The 19,866-nt window shown below is 40.4% G+C and overlaps 2 protein-coding genes across 5 annotated transcripts in view; one reads left to right on the top strand and one right to left on the bottom strand.

The window, feature by feature from the left end:
* scarb2a (scavenger receptor class B, member 2a) overlaps positions 1 to 9,484 on the top strand; it is a 31,394-nt gene extending 21,910 nt beyond the window's left edge. The window contains exons 10-13 of one of the 3 annotated variants that reach the window (XM_035435744.1): positions 27 to 78; positions 1,328 to 1,480; positions 4,317 to 4,364; positions 4,706 to 9,484. In XM_035435744.1, coding sequence (XP_035291635.1) covers positions 27 to 78; positions 1,328 to 1,480; positions 4,317 to 4,364; positions 4,706 to 4,837 — 385 coding nt within the window. In that variant the 3' untranslated portion in view covers positions 4,838 to 9,484. Of the gene's footprint in view, positions 1 to 26; positions 79 to 1,327; positions 1,526 to 1,557; positions 2,669 to 4,316; positions 4,365 to 4,705 lie in introns of those variants that run through there. The other 2 variants (XM_035435745.1, XM_035435746.1) reach the window with 2 other exon arrangements.
* A 3,241-nt stretch (positions 9,485 to 12,725) lies between these two features.
* Positions 12,726 to 18,291, bottom strand: zgc:158260 (uncharacterized protein LOC571389 homolog). 2 transcript variants are annotated; one of them, XM_035435881.1, is made up of 8 exons: positions 17,975 to 18,291; positions 16,727 to 17,078; positions 15,509 to 15,693; positions 14,949 to 15,111; positions 13,878 to 14,018; positions 13,529 to 13,651; positions 13,115 to 13,192; positions 12,726 to 12,981 (listed from the first exon to the last, which is right to left on the bottom strand). In XM_035435881.1, the coding sequence occupies exons 1-8, from the start codon at positions 18,034 to 18,036 to the stop codon at positions 12,973 to 12,975; spliced, it is 1,113 nt and encodes a 370-aa protein (XP_035291772.1). In that variant the 5' UTR covers positions 18,037 to 18,291; the 3' UTR covers positions 12,726 to 12,972. The 2 variants fall into 2 exon arrangements, with proteins under 2 accessions (XP_035291772.1, XP_035291771.1); XM_035435880.1 differs by having other exon boundaries at positions 12,726 to 12,989; positions 17,975 to 18,288.
* Positions 18,292 to 19,866: the final 1,575 nt, after the last annotated feature.

Below are 19,866 nucleotides of genomic sequence, written 5' to 3'. Positions count from 1 at the left end.
TTTCTCATCCCTTTGCACTTTCTCAGCAAAACAAAGCATCTCAAAGAGACTGTCTTTCCAATTATGTTTGTAAACGAGGTAAGTGCTGGTATCTAATATTCAATGAATATTAAGCAATTTTCTTTGTCATTTTGCACACATTCTTTTTAATTTCAGTGTCCGAGCTGATTAAAAGGCAGTTTCTGTGTGGCTCATCCGAGCTGCACAGGGTACTGCAGGAGCGAGCTGCACAGGGTACTGCAGGAGCGAGCTGCACAGGGTAGTGCAGGAGCGAGCAGCACAGGGTACTGCAGGAGCGAGCTGCACAGGGTAGTGCAGGAGCGAGCTGCACAGGGTACTGCAGGAGCGAGCTGCACAGGGTACTGCAGGAGCGAGCTGCACAGGGTACTGCAGGAGCGAGCAGCACAGGGTACTGCAGGAGCGAGCTGCACAGGGTACTGCAGGAGCGAGCTGCACAGGGTACTGCAGGAGCGAGCAGCACAGGGTACTGCAGGAGCGAGCTGCACAGGGTAGTGCAGGAGCGAGCTGCACAGGGTACTGCAGGAGCGAGCTGCACAGGGTAGTGCAGGAGCGAGCTGCACAGGGTAGTGCAGGAGCGAGCTGCACAGGGTAGTGCAGGAGCGAGCTGCACAGGGTAGTGCAGGAGCGAGCTGCACAGGGTAGTGCAGGAGCGAGCTGCACAGGGTAGTGCAGGAGCGAGCTGCACAGGGTAGTGCAGGAGCGAGCTGCACAGGGTAGTGCAGGAGCGAGCTGCACAGGGTACTGCAGGAGCGAGCTGCACAGGGTACTGCAGGAGCGAGCTGCACAGGGTACTGCAGGAGCGAGCTGCACAGGGTAGTGCAGGAGCGAGCTGCACAGGGCACTGCTGGAGCGAGCTGCACAGGGTACTGCAGGAGCGAGCTGCACAGGGTAGTGCAGGAGCGAGCTGCACAGGGTAGTGCAGGAGCGAGCTGCACAGGGTAGTGCAGGAGCGAGCAGCACAGGGTACTACAGGAGCGAGCTGCACAGGGCACTGCTGCTGAGCTCAGATCATGCCAGCGCTGGCAGGACCAAGAACCGCAGTGTAAACTGGGATGGGGGGGTTTCAGTGCTCTGGGATGGGATGGGATGGGGGGGGGGGGGGGGGGGGAGGGTTCCAGTGCTCTGTGATGGTGTCATTGCATACCAGCGCCCTCTGATGGCCTGTTAAACTGCACGTTAAGATCTTCCTCCGACTCGCATTGTAAACAAAAATAAAATTGGATGAACGCATATTGCCACGTTGTGCCAGGTACATCTTTCAAATTTGCTAAACCGAAGAGCTGATTGACACGTTTCCCCGCGGCAGACGGTGGTGATCGACGACGAGTCGGCAGCGCAGATGAGGACGCTGCTGCTGATCGTGACGCTGGTTTCTAACTTCCCCCTGCTGATCGTGGGCATGGGGGTCCTGCTGCTGGTCGTGCTGGTCATTCTGATCTGCAGGTCCCGCCAGAAAAAGGTGAGTGGGCCAGTTTCCTGTGATTTACACCATTATATGGGCCAGTTTCCTGTGATTTACACCGTTATATGGGCCAGTTTCCTGTGATTTACACCGTTATATGGGCCAGTTTCCTGTGATTTACACCGCTATATGGGCCAGTTTCCTGTGATTTACACCATTATATGGGCCAGTTTCCTGTGATTTACACCGTTATATGGGCCAGTTTCCTGTGATTTACACCGTTATATGGGCCAGTTTCCTGTGATTTACACCGTTATATGGGCCAGTTTCCTGTGATTTACACCGTTATATGGGCCAGTTTCCTGTGATTTACACCGTTATATGGGCCAGTTTCCTGTGATTTACACCGTTATATGGGCCAGTTTCCTGTGATTTACACCGTTATATGGGCCAGTTTCCTGTGATTTACACACTTATACGGGCCAGTTTCCTGTTGAAGTCTTTTCTATGGCGGCTTTGGAAACTTTCGATTAAAAAGCACATCTTGTGTGTAGTTTAAGTATAGCATTAGTTTAATGTGAAATGCGGCAAATTTACCCCCCCTCCCCCCGAGAACTTTACACAGCCGTTAGCATTAGGAGTCTTCAGTCCTTAAGGGTGGAGCTTCACTGCAAGTCATTGATTGTTATGAGGCTGGGAATTTCTCAGGAAAACGATCACACAACAAGCTTAGTGTAGTTTACAGACGAACCGGGGCCTTTTTCTTATGCAAAAAGAGAAAGGCCCCCCTAGCACATCATTTCCTTCTGAATGAGTCCTTTGTTTTGAGTGTGTGCTGGTTGGGGGAGCTGGGTGGTGTGATAAGCCACACTTTGCTTACTATGGGTAGAATTCTGTTCACTGGTTTAAAGTGGCACCATATAGGCTAGTTGCAGCTGTGTATTAATGAAAAGTGAGGTTTTAGTTTGAAATAGTTATCAGACATAGCACAGACTCCCATGACATTTTAACCATCTGTGAGGAACTGCAAGGGGGACAAAATAGCCATTGTTCCATTTGAATGGTTTTATTTTTCCTTTTTAAATTTTATTTATTTAATTATTATTATTATTATTATTTCTCATCCTAAAGTAATGTTTGTGGTCAACATTATATTAGCATCACCCTCGCACCTTCCAGGTTAAGGACATCTGCAAAATCACCTACATAACCTTACAAAAAATACGTTTTTGCTGATCACGTTTTTTATTTAGCAGTAAGAATATTTTAAGAATGTAACTGATTCATTTCATGCCATGTTAGGGCAGGGAAATATGACGATAGCATCGGATATCAATGATTGACCGCTATTATGATAGGAGCTGGGTATCTGTGATTTACAGATAAATATAGTTTAGATATAGTCTGCTGATAAGTGTATATCATAGACTTTGTTGCATGACTATTCTATGACCAGGACTACAAGAACATTGAAGTTCAGGCATTATAAGATATTATTTTGTAACGTGGGTCCACCAATAAAAAAATATACAATATAAAAACTAAATTTAGAAAATGGGCTATTTATAAAAACGAATGAAGCAGACAATGTTGTAGTGCTCACACGTGCATTTTTATTTTGAACATCTTACAACTCTTCATCTTAGAATGCTTAATCTCGAAAAAAATGCAACAGCTAAGACCAGGATAGGGCTGAATGGCTAATGAAACTCTTAATGTTTTTGTTCTTGTAAAAACATTTAAAAATTAAAATTGAATTGGCACATTTTTGCAACAGTTGCTGTAGTAGGGTTTAGGGTTATGAAATTGCAGTAGAAGAGTACTATTTTCCATTCTACTTTCCGGAATGTTCTACTTGCGTGGAATATGGGCTGAGGTTTTTTATTTTTTCAGTAGTGCATTTTGTCACTTTTTTCACCTCCCCGAAGTGGGCGGGGCAATATTATTGTATATCACGATTTTTCATGTGACAGTATCGTGGTATTATTGTAATTTTTATAGACATCATACAGCGCTCTGCGATGTATTGTAAACTCTACCTTGGTGGGCCTTGCAGGCATTGCATGCGATTTTCTGCATGTTGATCAAATGAATGAGTATGTCAGTGCATGCCTTTTCCCTAAATCAGGGTCTCCTCACAGATCATTGCATACGATGATTTTGTTACTAATGTCCCTTGGTTTGACTGCCCAGCATTTGCTGATTGACTATATATATACTTAAAGGGATGGTTCATTTTCAGGGTTTTTTAATGTAAGTTTTAGCATATCCTTCTGATTGGCCCAGGCAGTTTTTTGTATGCGATGTAGCGTATTTTAGACATTTTAGAGAAGTTCCTGATGAGTAGCCAGCTTTACAGTGGTGAGTATCGGGCATTTGGGGGAAACATGATGTCACTGCAGAAGCTGCTCGGGGGTTAGTTCAGGTGCACTTGCCCTATATTGCCCTATACCTACTATTGTAAAGCTGGCTAGTGATCAGGACTGCTATAAATATATAAAATATCTCCATCACAGAAAAAAAACTGTGCCAATTAAAACCATGCACTAAAAGTGAAATTATATTTAAAAAAACTCAGAAAGTTGCCTGTCCCTAATAAATATCACATAATATACTGGACATGATACCACATATTTTTACCATTCAAGATACATGAAAATGTTTCTTTGTAACAGAATGAAAAGTGTAAGTATTAATAATGATGAAATGATAAAGGCATGTATTGTAAAAGTTGAGTTATCACTTGATACTAGATTATGATGACTAATATGCTATAGAACACAGATTTATATTATATTGTAACTGGTACCGTTACTGTCAAATTTCTACTAATAGACATTGCTTATGTTTTTCAGTTTCCAGTAATGTTGAGTTTGTTTCTGTTTCCGTTCAGAATGAAGTTAAGCGTATTGATTTTACTGAAGCTTTTCATTCTTTTGGTGTAAGTCATAATTTACCCTTTTATTTACAATTTCTTTCATTTGCTATTAATTCTAATTTACCATTAATTTTCTTTAACAAAAGATTCAGCTTTTCTCTGAAGTTACTTAACAAGACTCCATTCCATATACTGTGTAGCCTATTCATTCTTTCATAGTTTGTTGTTATACATTTTTAAGCAGAAATTAAATTCCCCATGACATTAGATTGGGAAGTATAATAAACTTAAACATATTCAGATGGGACTTATGGAACATTCATGTGCATAAAATATTCTTAGCATTGATATACATAATGTATAGAAATGACATCGCATAATGCTCTTTTACTTTTTGTGTACAGACTGCAAAAGAAGACACAGCTTACACTCAAGTCAGCGATAAAGCAGAAGATCATTCAGAGAACCACGCTGGCCAGCAGATGAGAAACGGTTCATATATAGCCATGTCCCCAGTGGAAGCTCAGAAGTGTTGAGACTGGATCACTCTGGTCAGTGTGTGGGGGTGGCGCTGGGCATGGGGAAGAATGAGGGTTTGGCTGGGGCAGGGGTTTGTTTTCTTTGTTTTTTTTTTTTTTTTTTCAGTTGGTGGTGGGGCTCTGCTCCAATAAATATCCTCAATCAAGATGCTGCTGGTTTCTATGACATTCTTCAGCTTTCTCTGTTCTGCTGGGCTCTCTGCATGGCCTCCCTGCTGGGCTCTCTGCATGGCCTCCCTTCCTGCCACTTAGCGGAAGAATTCCTTCGTTTTCTCTTCCTGTTCAGGCAGCTTCGCCATTGGGCCCGTGAGGGCAGGAAGTGTAGCTGGGCACAGGCTGCTCTGCTGCAGGAAGTGGTAGGATGAGCAGGATGTTGTGTGAATCCTGGGACACATTACAGGGCAAAACAGCAGGGGCAGTGGGTCAATGTGTGTGCGGTTCAGCCTGGTCAGCCTGGGCATAAGCCGCTACTGGAATAATCCATGTTCATTATAATCCGTGTGCCCCACGACATGCGAAGCTCACGCAGTAAAATGTGAACATTTCAGCAACATTCCACACTACTTTGATCGTCAAGCAAGGTCAGAAAATGGATGAGTTACTTGACATCCGTGAGTTTCTCATATATTTTTCAGAATGGAATAAGGGGCCGACTATTTAAAATTCAAATCCTACATGTGTCTGTATTACACCTTTTTGTTTAGCGTTGTAAAAACTTCTCCCTCACACTGAGTAGTGGATTTTACCATGTTATTATTATGCCTGCAGTCTAGACTGTACATTTTGATAAACTTTTATGTACTGGTATTGACACAATACACAGTTTAAAAATTGCATTATATTGAAGAAAGTTCCCCTTTTGATGTCAAAAGACATGAAAACCATATTTCATAATGAGAAGTATTATATTTTGTGGGCGAACTTTTACTTTGCCAGTCTTCATTGAGGATTGAATGAATACATCCAGAAATCTGAGGTTAAGGTTTCCATTAGAAAAATGGCATCTTCACCTTTGAACTGCTAGTCCAATGGTGTCAACTGCTTATTCAGGGTTTATGGTTTTTGTTTCAATTCAGGTCTTAATGACTTGAGCCACTAATTGGACTTGTTGTTCCCGGTACTATTTGACAGGACACGTATCTCCAGTCCCCCTGCTGTTGTCCAGTGTTGTTACATTGTTACATTTATCTCCTGATGTAAGTCAACAATTGAAATAGCTATAAGGCCTGGGGGAATGATGCAGAATTTTACCTTAACTAAAACTCACACTTTTGAAAGTCTTTCCTGCCTGAGAAATTTTAGTTGGGATTTATATCTCGTGACATGGCAGTTAAATCCTTTGAAAGCAATTAAAGGAAATGCTATTAAAGGAATTCTAAAATTTTAGAATGTGAATTATGGGAGCTCTGAGCTGCTCTCTGACCAACACCGTCACTGATTCTGCTTTCAGTGTTTGTGATTTAACCATCTGCAGCCTTTGCTTTCATAATCTGCACGTACAAACTGAAACTGAGAAAGCACAATGAGACTGCTGGCCTCCAGCATTCATCCTACACGGTGCAGTTTGGGTGTCAGCTGGACACTGTGCTGTTGGAATCATGGTTTCTGTGTGTTTGTGTGGTCATAGGCAGCCTTGTTTCCTGGTCATTTTTATCCTCTGATGCCTGATCCAGAATACGGAGAACTGGCCATAAACTGTTAAACTTGGACATTTTCTGCACTTTCAAAAAAAAAAAAAAAAAAGAAAAGATCATTATTGATCACCATAACCATATTTCTCTATTGAGTCCATTTTGCATTTCAGTGCCACACGTGGACTGCTTTCTCATATTTGGATGTTGGAGATGAATGGATATTTTGCATTTTTTGTATTATACTTTGCATTACATTTCATTTCATTCATGTCATGTACTGCTGCTAATGAAAGCCATAGCTCCTGAACTAATATTGTAATGGTCATTTCTTAATTGCCTAAATGTGTTCTGTAAAAAAGTTTTCTTTTGCTTTGAATTAATCTCTGGGATATGTTTTTTTTTTTTTTTTAAGGGTGGGGGGGCCTCAGGACTTTTATTGCCATTACAGTCACTCAAAGGCCCTTCTAACTCGTAAAGGTCAGTGTGTTTTGAGAATGAACCGCAGGAAAGTCTTACCCAGTGCAAAAACATCTACTTATACATGCATGGTGCTGCAACCAATCATATTTTCTGAATTTTCTCTTATTGAGCAAACTTGTTTGAAATGTAACTGGAATATGAAGGCAATTGGTAAATATACAGAGAGAAGTATCTGTTGCCTGTCTGTACAGCACATTTTATTCACTGCTGTCCAAAATTGTCCTCATTACTGTAAACATCTATGGTTGGAGCCAAAAACTTGAAGCATGCCCAGTGTTTGGGTCAACATTTTATATATTTTTTATGGTTGTGATGATGGGGAAGGTTTTAAACTTCAGGCAAAATAAATAGGTCATAATATGGCAATTTCTGTTGAAGGGAACAACAGGGGTACCATCCATGCATTGGTGTGGTATTGTAAGAAAGAACAGCTGTATAACACTGCACCTTTGGAGATGGTCCCCAAAATGGCTTTGGCACTCTGACCAAGTTCTGTAGCTCTGTGCTAACGAACTTCCAGAAGTATTGTGTTATTATTCTTGCACATTTTTTAACTCAAATAATTAAAATAGATAAATTAATGAATCCATGAATAAATAAAACATTGACTTATTCAGTACTTAAGGTGAAGGAGAAAGGCTATGACTATTGGCAGTTTGGATCAGAACCCATAGCATTGTATTGCTTTGTTTACATTGGTTTTTGAATATGAAGTGGTTTTTTCTGTTTTTTTTTTTCTATTTTCAAAAAGCCTTTGTGAAGATCAAAGCCTAAATTACAGCTGATCATGGCCTTGTAACCGCTAGACTACTATTGGCCTCAGGGGGTCACTACATTCATTCAATAAGGGAGACCCACCTGTGACCTGAGTGACAGTGTATGCCTGAGCCATTACTTGCAAATACTGAATTTTCTACTGACTTTGACTCCATTTACATCCTTGTGCTTGACCAAAGATAACATGCAGTAGATTCAGCTCATGTTTACTATAAATTAAATTCTACCATAATGCCATACTTGTGTACCCTAAGAAGCAGTGCAGCAGTGGAGTACAGATGACTACAGTACTTAGGGGAAGTGTTGATGATCAATATGGTTCCCAAGTCAAAACATAGGTAATATAGTGATAAAAAATAAAACAATTCACAGAATAATAATGTTTTCATAGTATTAATCCTGTGCAGGAAAAGTACTAAGGTAATAAGTTGCCCTATTTGCTAAAATAGTATTATGAATTGTTAATGCAGCAATACAAGGCTATAACAAGTATTTTATAATTATAGCTTTTGTAAGCAAGCAGATATTTGTGTAACCAGATATTCTGAATGCCATTTTCATTTCATGAATTTGTGTTATTTTTTGTGTTGTTTTTGGACCTTCTTGAATGAGCAACACTAATTATTTTGTAGTAGTGGCGAGGCTATAGGGCACACACGTGATGTATAAATGCAAATAAATTGTCTCACAATTTTCAGTGTGAATTTTGCTGCCCCCCTGCCTCCCATCTCGAGTTAGTAGTTGATATTTGGAGAAGACTTGCTCTACCCAGGTCCTGGCATCTTCCCCATCTTAGCAGCCATTTAGTGACCAGATTTAATTGTCTGGCTGTTACACTAATTTAGCTCCCCATGTGAAAAAATAGTATGCTGAAGTATACTATTTCACACTTAGAGTGCTTGAAGTATAATTAAAGTTTATGCCAAGTATTCTTAGTGTACTATTTTTTCACACCGGTCTTCATCCCAGTGTTTATGCAATGCTGGTTGGGAGCAAGCCTTCCAGGACCTGGCTGAGTTGTCTTCATCTGCTACATTCAGCCACTCATATTGAACCCTGAACATTTTCCTAACAGGGAACCTGTGATTTGGAGTGAATTGTAAGCAGTTCCATGGGGGTTGTGCCTGTTCACACTGAATACATGAGAACCAATTTATAGTCCTTCAATCCCTGAAAGCTAACCAATTTGAGTTATTTGGATGTATGTGCAAAAGAAAATGTACAGATTTACTTTTTGTAATTGTGTATTGTCTTTGGCTTTTTGTGTGTGTGTGTGTGTCTGTATGGGGGGGGGGGGGGGGTTAATCTTTTGCTGTTCTGTAGGAACAGATGCACTGTTTTGTTAAACCAGTAACTGGACTGAGATGTGGAAGGCTGTGAGGTGGGGTCAGACCTGTTCGATGAATGACGCCCTACTCCAGGGCAGACCTTGAAAGGCTTGGCATAGGCGTTTACTTGTTTTGCTTCTCGAGTCATTCGAGCAAATTAGCAACCGTTTTCTCATTCGGCTGCACTTGAACTGAAATGTTTGATTAAAATCATCTTTCAAACATTTCTAATGTCTTCTGAGAATTCTACCCCCTATTGCTGCTGAAAAAAGACAATCTTCACATGCCATCTTGGGTGCAGAAATCCTCTCAGAAATGCCCATCTTTGGTTTTGATATTAACACTGCACAAATGTTTCTACAATGCTTTTGTAAACATTTTTAGTGTATTTACAAAAAATAATAAAAATCAAATTTTTGAGCTGATTTAATGCCTGTTTTTGTTCTTACTGTTTGGTATACTGTTGATAAACTGAAAATATAACCTGTAAAAACCTCAACAGAAAGTTTACAGTAATCCAGTCAATGACTACTGTCCTCTACCTAAATATTGGCATCGCAGTTTCTTTTGAAATATTTGTAGCTTTTAGGCGACAAGTATTTAAAAAGAAGGCAGTGTGCAAGTTTTTATATATGCAAGTAGTTTGTCACCTTTTCTTAATCAAATGATATAATACTGTCATCAATCTCTTGAATTTACTTGGCTGATTCAATAATTTTCACTATTGTGGGTGGCCTGATAGAGTTGACTGTAAAACATCTGTACTGTGGTGTGTAAGTTTATGTAGATGCTGTGTAGGGTCTGTGTATTGGAATTTTAAAGAGACCAGAATGTCTACATTTAGAAAAATATAATTTTTGATTGATTATTTTCTCTGAAAACTATAGGAAAGGAAAGCACAATAGGTGCAAAGCGCAAGGTGAGAGAGCAAACGCTTGTGGGACTTTCCTCAGTGCAAAAGAACAACACAACAGCCAGCACATCGTTAACGGTACCACACAGGACTCTATCACAGTCAAGTTAATGAATCTCATTGGCCAACATGATAGCTGGGCAGTCACATGATCTACACAGATGCAGCAGTGTACATAATGACGTTCTTTTCATAGTTGAAATGTTGCAGTTTGAAAAAACAAAAAAATGTAATGTTGAACATGACAACAAATATAGTAACTTGGCGTATAGTCATGGGCATGCATGTGCAGAGAAGATGGGCATACTGGGGCATACAGCGGGCCATTCAGGAAATCTGAGGGGTGTTTCACAAAGCAGGATTTTTGAGTTCACTGGATAATTGCCCTGAGTAAAACCCAGAACCCACCCCAATCTGGAACATGGACTGAAGTAAGAAAGACTTGCTCCAGGTTTTACTCAGCGCAGTTATCCTGCTAACTCAGTAATCCTGCTTTGTGAAACAGGCCCCTGGTTGGGTTTTTACTCAGTTCAGTTATCCTGTTAATTCAAATATCCTGCTTTGAAAAACAGCCCTGGGAGGGAGAAAATAATACACAGCAGTGCCATCACAAGAAACATTCCCTTAGTTAGACCACTAGGGTGCAGTGTTTTGAGGTGAAATTTATCTAGATTCACAATGCAGTAATGCTCCAGGTTAGGGCAAGTAATCTTTATTTATTTCATAATCCCCCCCCCCCATCCCTTATGTAATGAATGGAACAGCCCATGTTGGACGCACTGCGCTTGCGCCCACACCAAACGGGCAGCTGAAAGGCAGCCTAAGCGCCAGGGTCCTTTTCAACAACCCGGAAGTGTGAGTCAATACGGATGGTATGTGGTGTGTTTTTCAGTAACTCAATGTAGAAATGTTCAAAATAAAACAAACATTTATTAGAAAGAATGCCGAGTTGGTGCGTTTGTAAATATTTGTAATTTTGCTGATTATGTTACTGGGAGAACAGATTAATGCTAGCTATGTCGTAGTTTTACTATTTTGTAGGTGGCGCTTTCACCCACTAGCGGAACGATGCTAGCAGCTTTGTCGGGAACATTACCGTTGTGTAATGAACTATAGTGGGGGGTTTTCTCTGGTTCTACTGGGAAACCGTAACTCCGTCACACTGAGGAAACTTGCTCTTGAATAAGAGGCGTGTTTATCTTTTCGCCAGTGTGCTCAACAGATTCAACATGTCAGTGTTTCTTCACAGTGCTAACAAAAGTCATGGCTGAGTGATGTTTATGTAGTGTCATGAGAACTCTTTAGCTCTGCTAATTCCACATGAAGTAAATAGTTCCTCCCTGTTCTTCTCTGCTTGAGTTTCTTATGGGCCTGTGCTGTAAAATAACTTTTATAATGACCGTTGCATTGGATTATCAAGATATCATATGGGGAAACAAACTTCTAGATAATAACTTGTCATTTGTGCAAGACTGCCTTCTTCTGGCCATCATCAGTACTTCTGACAGCAGCTTGGTTATCGTAGAGGTCCCTATAAGTATCTAAAAGTACTTGATTAGTACTAGTACTAAGTACTAATCAAGCCCAGCCGTGCTCAGCTTCTGGCATCTCGGTGGTATGGTGACTAAACACTGCCCTCTGTTGATTAGATTTAATACTACCCATTTTTAATTTTGGAGTCTATCTCTCAACCTTATTCTAGTGCCCTGTTACTCAAATCACAGCCCTCGAGGTCTGAGCGCTGCTGGTTTTCCACCTTCCCTTTACCAGGGAGTCAGGTGTGAATGCGGTCTGGCCAATCGGTAGCAATAATTGTTAAGTTAATTAGCTGGGGGAAAAGAAAACCGGGGACGGATTTGGATTTGAGGTCCAGATTTGAGTATTTGGTGCTCTCACACCTGGGGTCTGTACTATTGCAATCCCCTAATTGCAGCTAATACAGAATCCAGGCGCACAACCAGGCATGAATGTAGCCCTTCTGCTGAGAAAAAGATTGTGTACACGCATCCCAAATCAATTTTCCTAAGATGCTTTTCAGAGTAACAGAAGGAAAATTGGGCAAAAACCATACCTGTACCCGTAAGATTGGTGCATGCATGCAATTGTGCATTCGTAAAATTGGATTTTGATGAACGGAAACTCAGAATTGGGAACAGAATGATTTTGGAACCAGCCCCTACTGTAATGAATATGATGCACAGAAAGCTAAGCTGGCCCTGTTTTAATACATCTTGGTAGTTCCAAATCTCAGGTCGTCATCATCACCTATACTTAAGACTTAATATGACATTATCTATGCCTCCTTGGTATGCACAGGTACTCATTAACGCTGTAACAGAGACCTGCACGGAATTAAAATATTCTGTGCTGGGATCATTCTAAATTTAACACAGCTGGATAATATTCTCCACTAGGTGGCAGTGTCACTATTTCCTTCATAAGAAATGATGCAATGGTTGACTGAATGGCTGTGATAAGAGTCTACAGTCAGCCAGAGTGCAAATAGGGGTCCTGTTTTTTTTTTTTTTTTTTTTACTCAGTTAGTCATTATGCTTTCTTTAGTGGAAATCAAACACTAATGTGCATGATATTCAGAAAAAAATGAGATTTTTGTCATTAAGAGCTCATCAGGATTCATCCAATTGCCGAATCATTGTTCTCAGGTGCTGCTATTGAACATTTTTCTTGTCCCTTTGAATCCTTATGTCAATGCTTTTATCGTGTGTGGTGAAAATAACAGAAACAACAGTATGCCATAGGAAGATGTAACATTTATATTCAAGTATGTCACTCAAGAACCACTTTCACCAAAGCACTTTCAATGTTTTCCTCCTCTGTCACTAAATGTTAAAAATATTATGTTTCCAATGGATCCACCTCTCTTCTGGTGGGCTGCATTTTAAAAAACACATCTGGTGTGGAGAGCCGCCACTCTTGCGTGCACATCTGGAGGAAATCCAGATTCAGTGTTCCGGAAGTTGCGATCGTCCTCTTCTCTGCTCACACGCACTGAGAAACTTTATTTTCATAACAACAAAACTGAAACTCACCAGTGATTCCAGATAGTAAAGCGTAAAACTGACTCAACATTAATTTATTACCAGAAAAAACCACAAGACCGGTGTACCTGTCTCCATCTTACCTCAGGCTCCCTCAGACCCTTATTGGCAATGAACTTCTTAAAGGCTTGAGCCGTGTAACTCTGCACAAGCTCCTCATCCTGTGAAATGACACAGTCACATCAGTGCCATCACGTCGGCTAGCTTCAGAAATACACACAGAAACACCAAGGTCTGAAAATGCACAATTGGCTATTCTCTGAGAAATATGTCGATCCTACAGTAAAAGGTTCTCCTGTGACATTCTACCATAGCAAACCTTACTGGGTGCTACAAATACCAGTCAAGTTCCAGTGACAGAAAAACAATTAACTGTAGAATAGTTATAGTTATGAAAAAACAAATCCCCAGCTAGACATCACAAAACAAAACTTCAAAAACAATATTGAAGGGAGAGCTCAAATCCATTTCATGGAAGCATCAGATAAAAGACCTACCAGGTTTCTTTGGGTTGCAGAGCGCTCTTGTTCTTTAGTACCAGTGGGGAAGTCCAGCAGCGTTCGGGCTCTGTTCCTCTGCGACAGGCCTCCATACTCCTCCTCTGCCTCACCAGCATGAGTCTGCAATGCATCACTCAGCATAACAAAATTGCATAGCTGACAACTCATTTTAAAACTCAGCAAATTACTGGCATGGGTAATTTATTAAACATATTTCCAGTTATTCCAATGTTTGTGATGTGATACATAGTGAAGGTGATGTAAAGTTATCAGTAAATCTCAGTTACTCTCACTATGATAACCTGACGTGTGGATGCTTTGGGAGGTGAAATGGTGGCACAGGTACCTGCAGTGAACCCGGGGCCTTGAGGAAGGGGCTGGGCTTTGCCACAGGGCTCTTCTGTATCTGGCTGGGGGGCTTCATTTCAAATGCGCTGGCCAGCAGGTTAAACATGGTGGACTCGGTCAGGTCATCCTTCTCCCTGTCCTGAACAAATGCAAGATACACATTAAAACTGTGAGCCTAGCCAGACCGTCCCAACCCTCTAGCCTTTCTGTATACCTCATTTTAAATAAACTGGGTTAAAGGACACCTATCTAGCAGAACCCCCTGATGCCTCCAGAACAGCCTGGGTTCTTCATGGCATGAATTCAACAAAGTGCTGAAAACGATGTTTAGGGATTCGGGTCCATGCTGACTCAATCGCACCACACAGTTTTTGTAGATTTTCCTGTGCATGTGTTGTCATATCTCAGTAGTTGGCAGGATTATTACCCGACGACACCAATTAAAAAGAGCTTGCGTTTTTACCGCTTGCATTCTATCAGTGAAAAGACATTTGATAAAGTGTAATTGCATGTGTTATTTCCAGTTTCATATCCGTTTGTAAAAAATAGTTTTTGATTTTTTAAAACGTATTTTTGAGGTATACTCTAAAACCCTAAATCTAACATCTATCAAGTAAAAAATAAATTATTTAATTATTTTCCAAAAGAAAATAAGCTTTGAAGTAACCATTTTGCAACACAATAAGTTTTTTGTGTCAAAACATTTTTCAGATAAGATTGGATAACTATAAATTTATTATTATTGAATTAATTAGGCAATCCTGAATATACTGAGGTGCTAAACCCTACTTTATATTCAATATCCATTCAACATTTACTCATAATGAATTTATAAGTTCCTTTTCAGCTTTGAAATTGACAGGTATAGTATCTCTGACAATAATATGAAAATATGTTCATACACATCCTTAAAAGGGGAAGGGATTAGCAGTCACTTCAGGCTCTGCCCAAGGTGCACACCAGGAAAGGGTTTTGAAAAATGCTTCTGCATCCAATAAATTAAAGTTTTTTCAATTCAAAAGTACACTTCAACCCGTGTGCTCTTCCATGCAGTGTCAGCAGCACTTACCAAGGAGACTACCCAGTCATGGAGCTGCTTTGTCACTCTCCTAATCTCTTCATCCAGGGATGGTGACTCAGAGCGTTCACCATTAATCCCTTGGTCATCCTTGGAACCGTTCTCCTTTACTCGTAAGTGTATGTAAGGATTCTTCACTCGTGAGTCATCAGCCCTGGGATCCAAGGGAGTAAGTATGTTACTTCCCACCTTTTTTCAGCTGTATTGAATTGTGTGCAGGGTTAAATTATGTGATGTGTAAATTTTGTGTACAAATGCATGCTTTTTCAAAGAGTAAAAACACACATTTTCTAATGCACCATAAAAAAAGTGTTTATGGTGGCTCATGATAAATTCAGAGACTTACACAATTCTAAAGTGCAAAAATGTCATGTGATGTAACTGAAAATGTAAATCCAAGGACCAAAAGTGTTATTAAAATGCTAATTCCATATTAAGGTAGGTGAAAACATTATGAGTTCTATCTTACACTTGGTGCTGATCTTGCACTTATCTTGCATCATACACAAGCGGCAGCAACCCAAGTCACTTTGTGTTTTAAATCTACTTGCCTGATCTTGGCGGGAGGCACTGTGTTTATACCTCTGCTGGACTCCTGCGTACGCTCCTTATTCTGCTCTGCATGCTCATCTGTAGACTCATCTGCATGATCTCTGCTGCCGTTCATCAGGAATGATGCAGCCTCACTGTTCATGCCCATCTCGGGGTCCAGGACAGACACTACCTGATCTAACAACTTGAAGGGAAAAACAAATCAAGAGTGTTGATGCAAATTCAGCATCTGAAAGCCATAATGAACAGGTTATGTGCTGTTCTCAGTGCACATCAGTTCCACATCTCAGGGCTCAACAGCAAGGAGTGCCCACTGGCTCAAGGCCACTCTGAGATTGGTTCAGGCTAGTTGATTGACCTGTCTCTTGCCCAATCAGGCCAGCACCCATAATAAGTGTCCTCTGGGTCAAAGAGAAAGAGATCCATTTACCATCCTAGAAACTATGCTACAACTTAATCATTTCTGCACCTACGCTTGCTTATCAATATTGCACATTACAGCTTTATCATTCATTAATATTTGTACCAACACTTATAGATAACTAACTTTGCAGCCGCCCTTTCTCTGCAGAAACTTGTTTATCAATAACATAGTTTTACAGATTTATCATTGACTCATTTTTGTACTGAAAACATTAAAACAATAATGGTAGCTGTCCAGCCAAATAATCCATCTTTGTTTGTTACTAGGGGGCTAATTAAGTGACTAAAAAACTAACTAGATATTAGCTGACTATATCAATACTGCTATGAATGCTTTATCTGGTTAAACCGCATGCATCTCGCCTCAAAATTATAAATCCTCTGCCGAAGGGGAAGTCAACAACAATTTCCAACATTCTGCATCTGCTACTGATCGAAACCACCCAGAAAGACAAAGCTCATCCATAATTTGGTGATGGTGATCTTCACATTTAATATAATAAAGAACAACCTTTTTTAACCAGCACTGTTAATTTGGCATTTTGACACCTTTCAAAATGCAATCTAGACTGTAATATCCTTTAAAAAGTGGTTATATTTGGAATTTGGAAATGTACCGGGGCAAGTCGAGCACTGGCCTACTGGCCCGAGTAGACGTCGAGCCTTGAAGTTACTGATAGAACTTTGACTCACAATTAAACACAAGACTTGTATTTTCCCATTTGCATTTATTTGGAAGGCAAAGTTCAGGCCAAAGGACAACTGAACCCAGGCCCAAGGCCAGTATTACTCACCTCTGGGGGCATACACTCCTGGAGGTGTGGGTAAAGGGCCAGGGGGTGCTGGGTTAGGGTGTACTCCACTTCGGCTACATGGTGGCGGCGTGCCTGTTGCTGGGGGTTCTCCTTGGAGAAACACACCTGCTCTTTAGTGAGGTGCTTCCTGGTCTTTGTCTCGGTACCACAGACAGGGGAGAAACCTCTCTGGATCCGAATAAAATTTTGATCCCCAATTGGAGGGGGGTAACCATTTCTGAAATCATCCAGGCCTGGTTTTAAGAAACGCCAACCACGAGCATCCAGCCCACCACGGAGACACTGTTTGTTTGTAGCTTTTTGACATTTGATACGGAGCCTTTCCTTGTACCTGCAAACAAACAAAAATAGGTTTGCTTGCACATTAAACAAATTATTAGCCTACGCAATTAGTCCGTACTGAAAACTTCAACGATGTCAACGTTCATAACGTTGTCATTACATTACTTTGACATTGCTTCCCAATAGCCAAGACTTAAGTGTGAATTGCTTGTTATTTGTGGGTTCTTATTACCACTGTTAAAACAATTACGAAATTCAAATTAAAATTGTTTTGCTGGCCATTGCTGTGATGGGTGTTCTATGGCAACAAATAAAATGCCGAAATCATAATTGTTAAGAAAACGTAGGCTATGTAGCCTAACTCTTCATTACCATTCTGCCACTGACAAAAAGTAGTCGATACGTTTATTTTAAAGTATAATTTAAGTATATTTTAGGCTAAATATAAAATTTTTATATAAATGATATAATTTTAATATAAAACTAGTACCATTTTAAGTAGACCTATAGCCTACCTAAAGTATTTGCTGGAAGGAACTAGACCTAAACTTTGTATCCTAGTTATATTAGTGTCATTTAGGTCATTTATTTTAAACCGTGATTAGCTTACCTCTGGGAAGTAAAGTTAAGGCGCATTGTAAGTATACTACCTGGGATTTAGTTCAAAAAAATTGTAGGCTATTTAAAGCACTCTTAGAAAATTATTTTTACTGGGGACATGAAGTAGACTAGAATAAAAATACTGGATAAACGACCAACCCGTATATCTGTTGACGGCGAAGTTGCCATAGCAATAAGAAAACATGAGATAAGCATAATGAGGCAAATCGCACTACTTTATTCACGATAGCTAAGCTGGCTAACGTAATACTAATTCAATTTAATAATCAGTTGCCACATCTAAACGTAACGTAAATGTATATTAATCCACTTAAAACGTCTTACCATGGATGCAGAGGACTTTTTCCCGCGGGTACAATCCTGGGCAAGAATTTTATATCAGCCATAAACGTAGCAAGCCAACTTCTTTAGGATAATTATTTTTTTATGCGTTCATACCTTTTTAAATGGTATGTCAGTAAGATCCACAGAAGCCAGTTTACTGGGCTAACACGATTTATAACTAACAAAAGATAAGCAACTTGACTTCATGGTTACCAGGATAGTTTGGCTATCAGGAGGGTCTTATTGCAGGCAGCAGGTGGGCGTGTTTTGGTGTAGAAAACAAAAACCTCACACCAAAACCTCCCACCCCCAAATGCATTAATGGACTTTCTTCGCTATCTATATACACAATGACGTTACTAAGACAGGAACAGGCAAGGTAACATTGTGTAATGAAAACAAATGAAGACCGGTGTTCGCAAATTCAAGACGGATTAGCCGCCTCAACTCGACCCGCACACACGGGACCCTACACTATGTCGGAACGAGAAACTCAGGACATTGCTTGATCAGGTTCCACCTCTTACAGAGTGAAAAAAGCACAGATGCTCCAGGCAGCTCACGGAAAAACACTGGAATACGCCGGTCATAGGAGCCAGTCCTGCGGGTGCTGAGGAGCTTGTACGCAGTAGTATACGAGGGGGACACTTTAAAATAAAAACTGTGTGTAACTGGGGGGAGGGGGCACACGACCAAGGCGGCCACATGATCCAATGTTTATCTTAGGTAAATAACGTTATTTTCGTATTTACGTTATTCATCCCCTATCGCTGAACTAGCGGTAAATTGAAAATGAAACGGCAACAGAACATTTTCTAACAATGTAATGTAGGAAGAATTTAACCAAGTGAACCCCCCACCTCCGCTCGTCAGACATGTCTAGGGCCACCAAAATGCTAGGGCCGGCCCTGTAGATGAGTAAACAAAAAGTCCTTTCTCAAGAGGAAGAAAAACAGTCACTCACACATTTGGCCGACTCCTTTCTAATTTTAAATATTCAAAAAACAACAACTCAGGACATCACATTGAGGTTTTGGCACAATTACACCATCAGAACCTCAGACATAATGAATTTGAGTCCAACTGGGAATTAATTCATTGTGTGAGATCGCAGTCCGGGAGAGCCCCATAATTAATGTGCAAAAAGACAGATGTACTCTAATAATACTAAAATACAAGAAAGCCTATCTGGTGGTGGATCAGTATGTTCACTCCTGTTCTGAAATATAATAAATTACAGGGTAAGCTGCCATAAATTCTGTTTTCACATGTTAGAGCAAACAAAATGAAAATGCTGTTTGACTTCTCAATGTTTACCTTAATTCTTCATTAAAAATATATATCTGCTCTGCAGATAAAATAGTACTTTTATGTGCTACTACTGATAACATCCTTGATATATTAAAAGTAACATATTGCTTTTCAGTGTTGCTAGTTTGCTGAATTACAGTATCATACCCCCCCCCCACACACACACTGGCAGCAATTTACTGTGGGCTCAAATTTTGGTTGGTGGACATGTCTTGAGGTGTGGTAAGCCTGCTTTTCCTTCTCAATAAGCTGTGTAGTAATATAATCCCTGTCAGCCTGTTTTTCATGTCATGTGTCAAACAATCATCATTCAGTTAATTAAATGAATAATCTCAGTTTATTGCTCAGTTTAATGAGGTGCCTAAGAAGGACAGCACAGCCTTTACGATGTTGACACTTGTCATGTTAGACTCGTTTAGCGCACTGGACAACACATTAAAGTGTCCACTAATCACAAAAAGAGTTTTTTTTTTGTTTTGTTGGATATTTTTATTGTATCCATTGTTCTGTTTGTGCTTTGAACCTGTTGCACCAGTGTTCGATATGATTTGATTCGCTGCTGAAGTTTAATATAGGTTTTG

The sequence above is a fragment of the Anguilla anguilla genome, chromosome 10 (genome assembly GCF_013347855.1).
Source record: "Anguilla anguilla isolate fAngAng1 chromosome 10, fAngAng1.pri, whole genome shotgun sequence".
Lineage (NCBI taxonomy): Eukaryota > Metazoa > Chordata > Actinopteri > Anguilliformes > Anguillidae > Anguilla > Anguilla anguilla.
The sequence above is the reverse complement of the archived record's forward strand: the minus strand, read 5'-3'. Positions and strand labels throughout refer to the sequence as shown.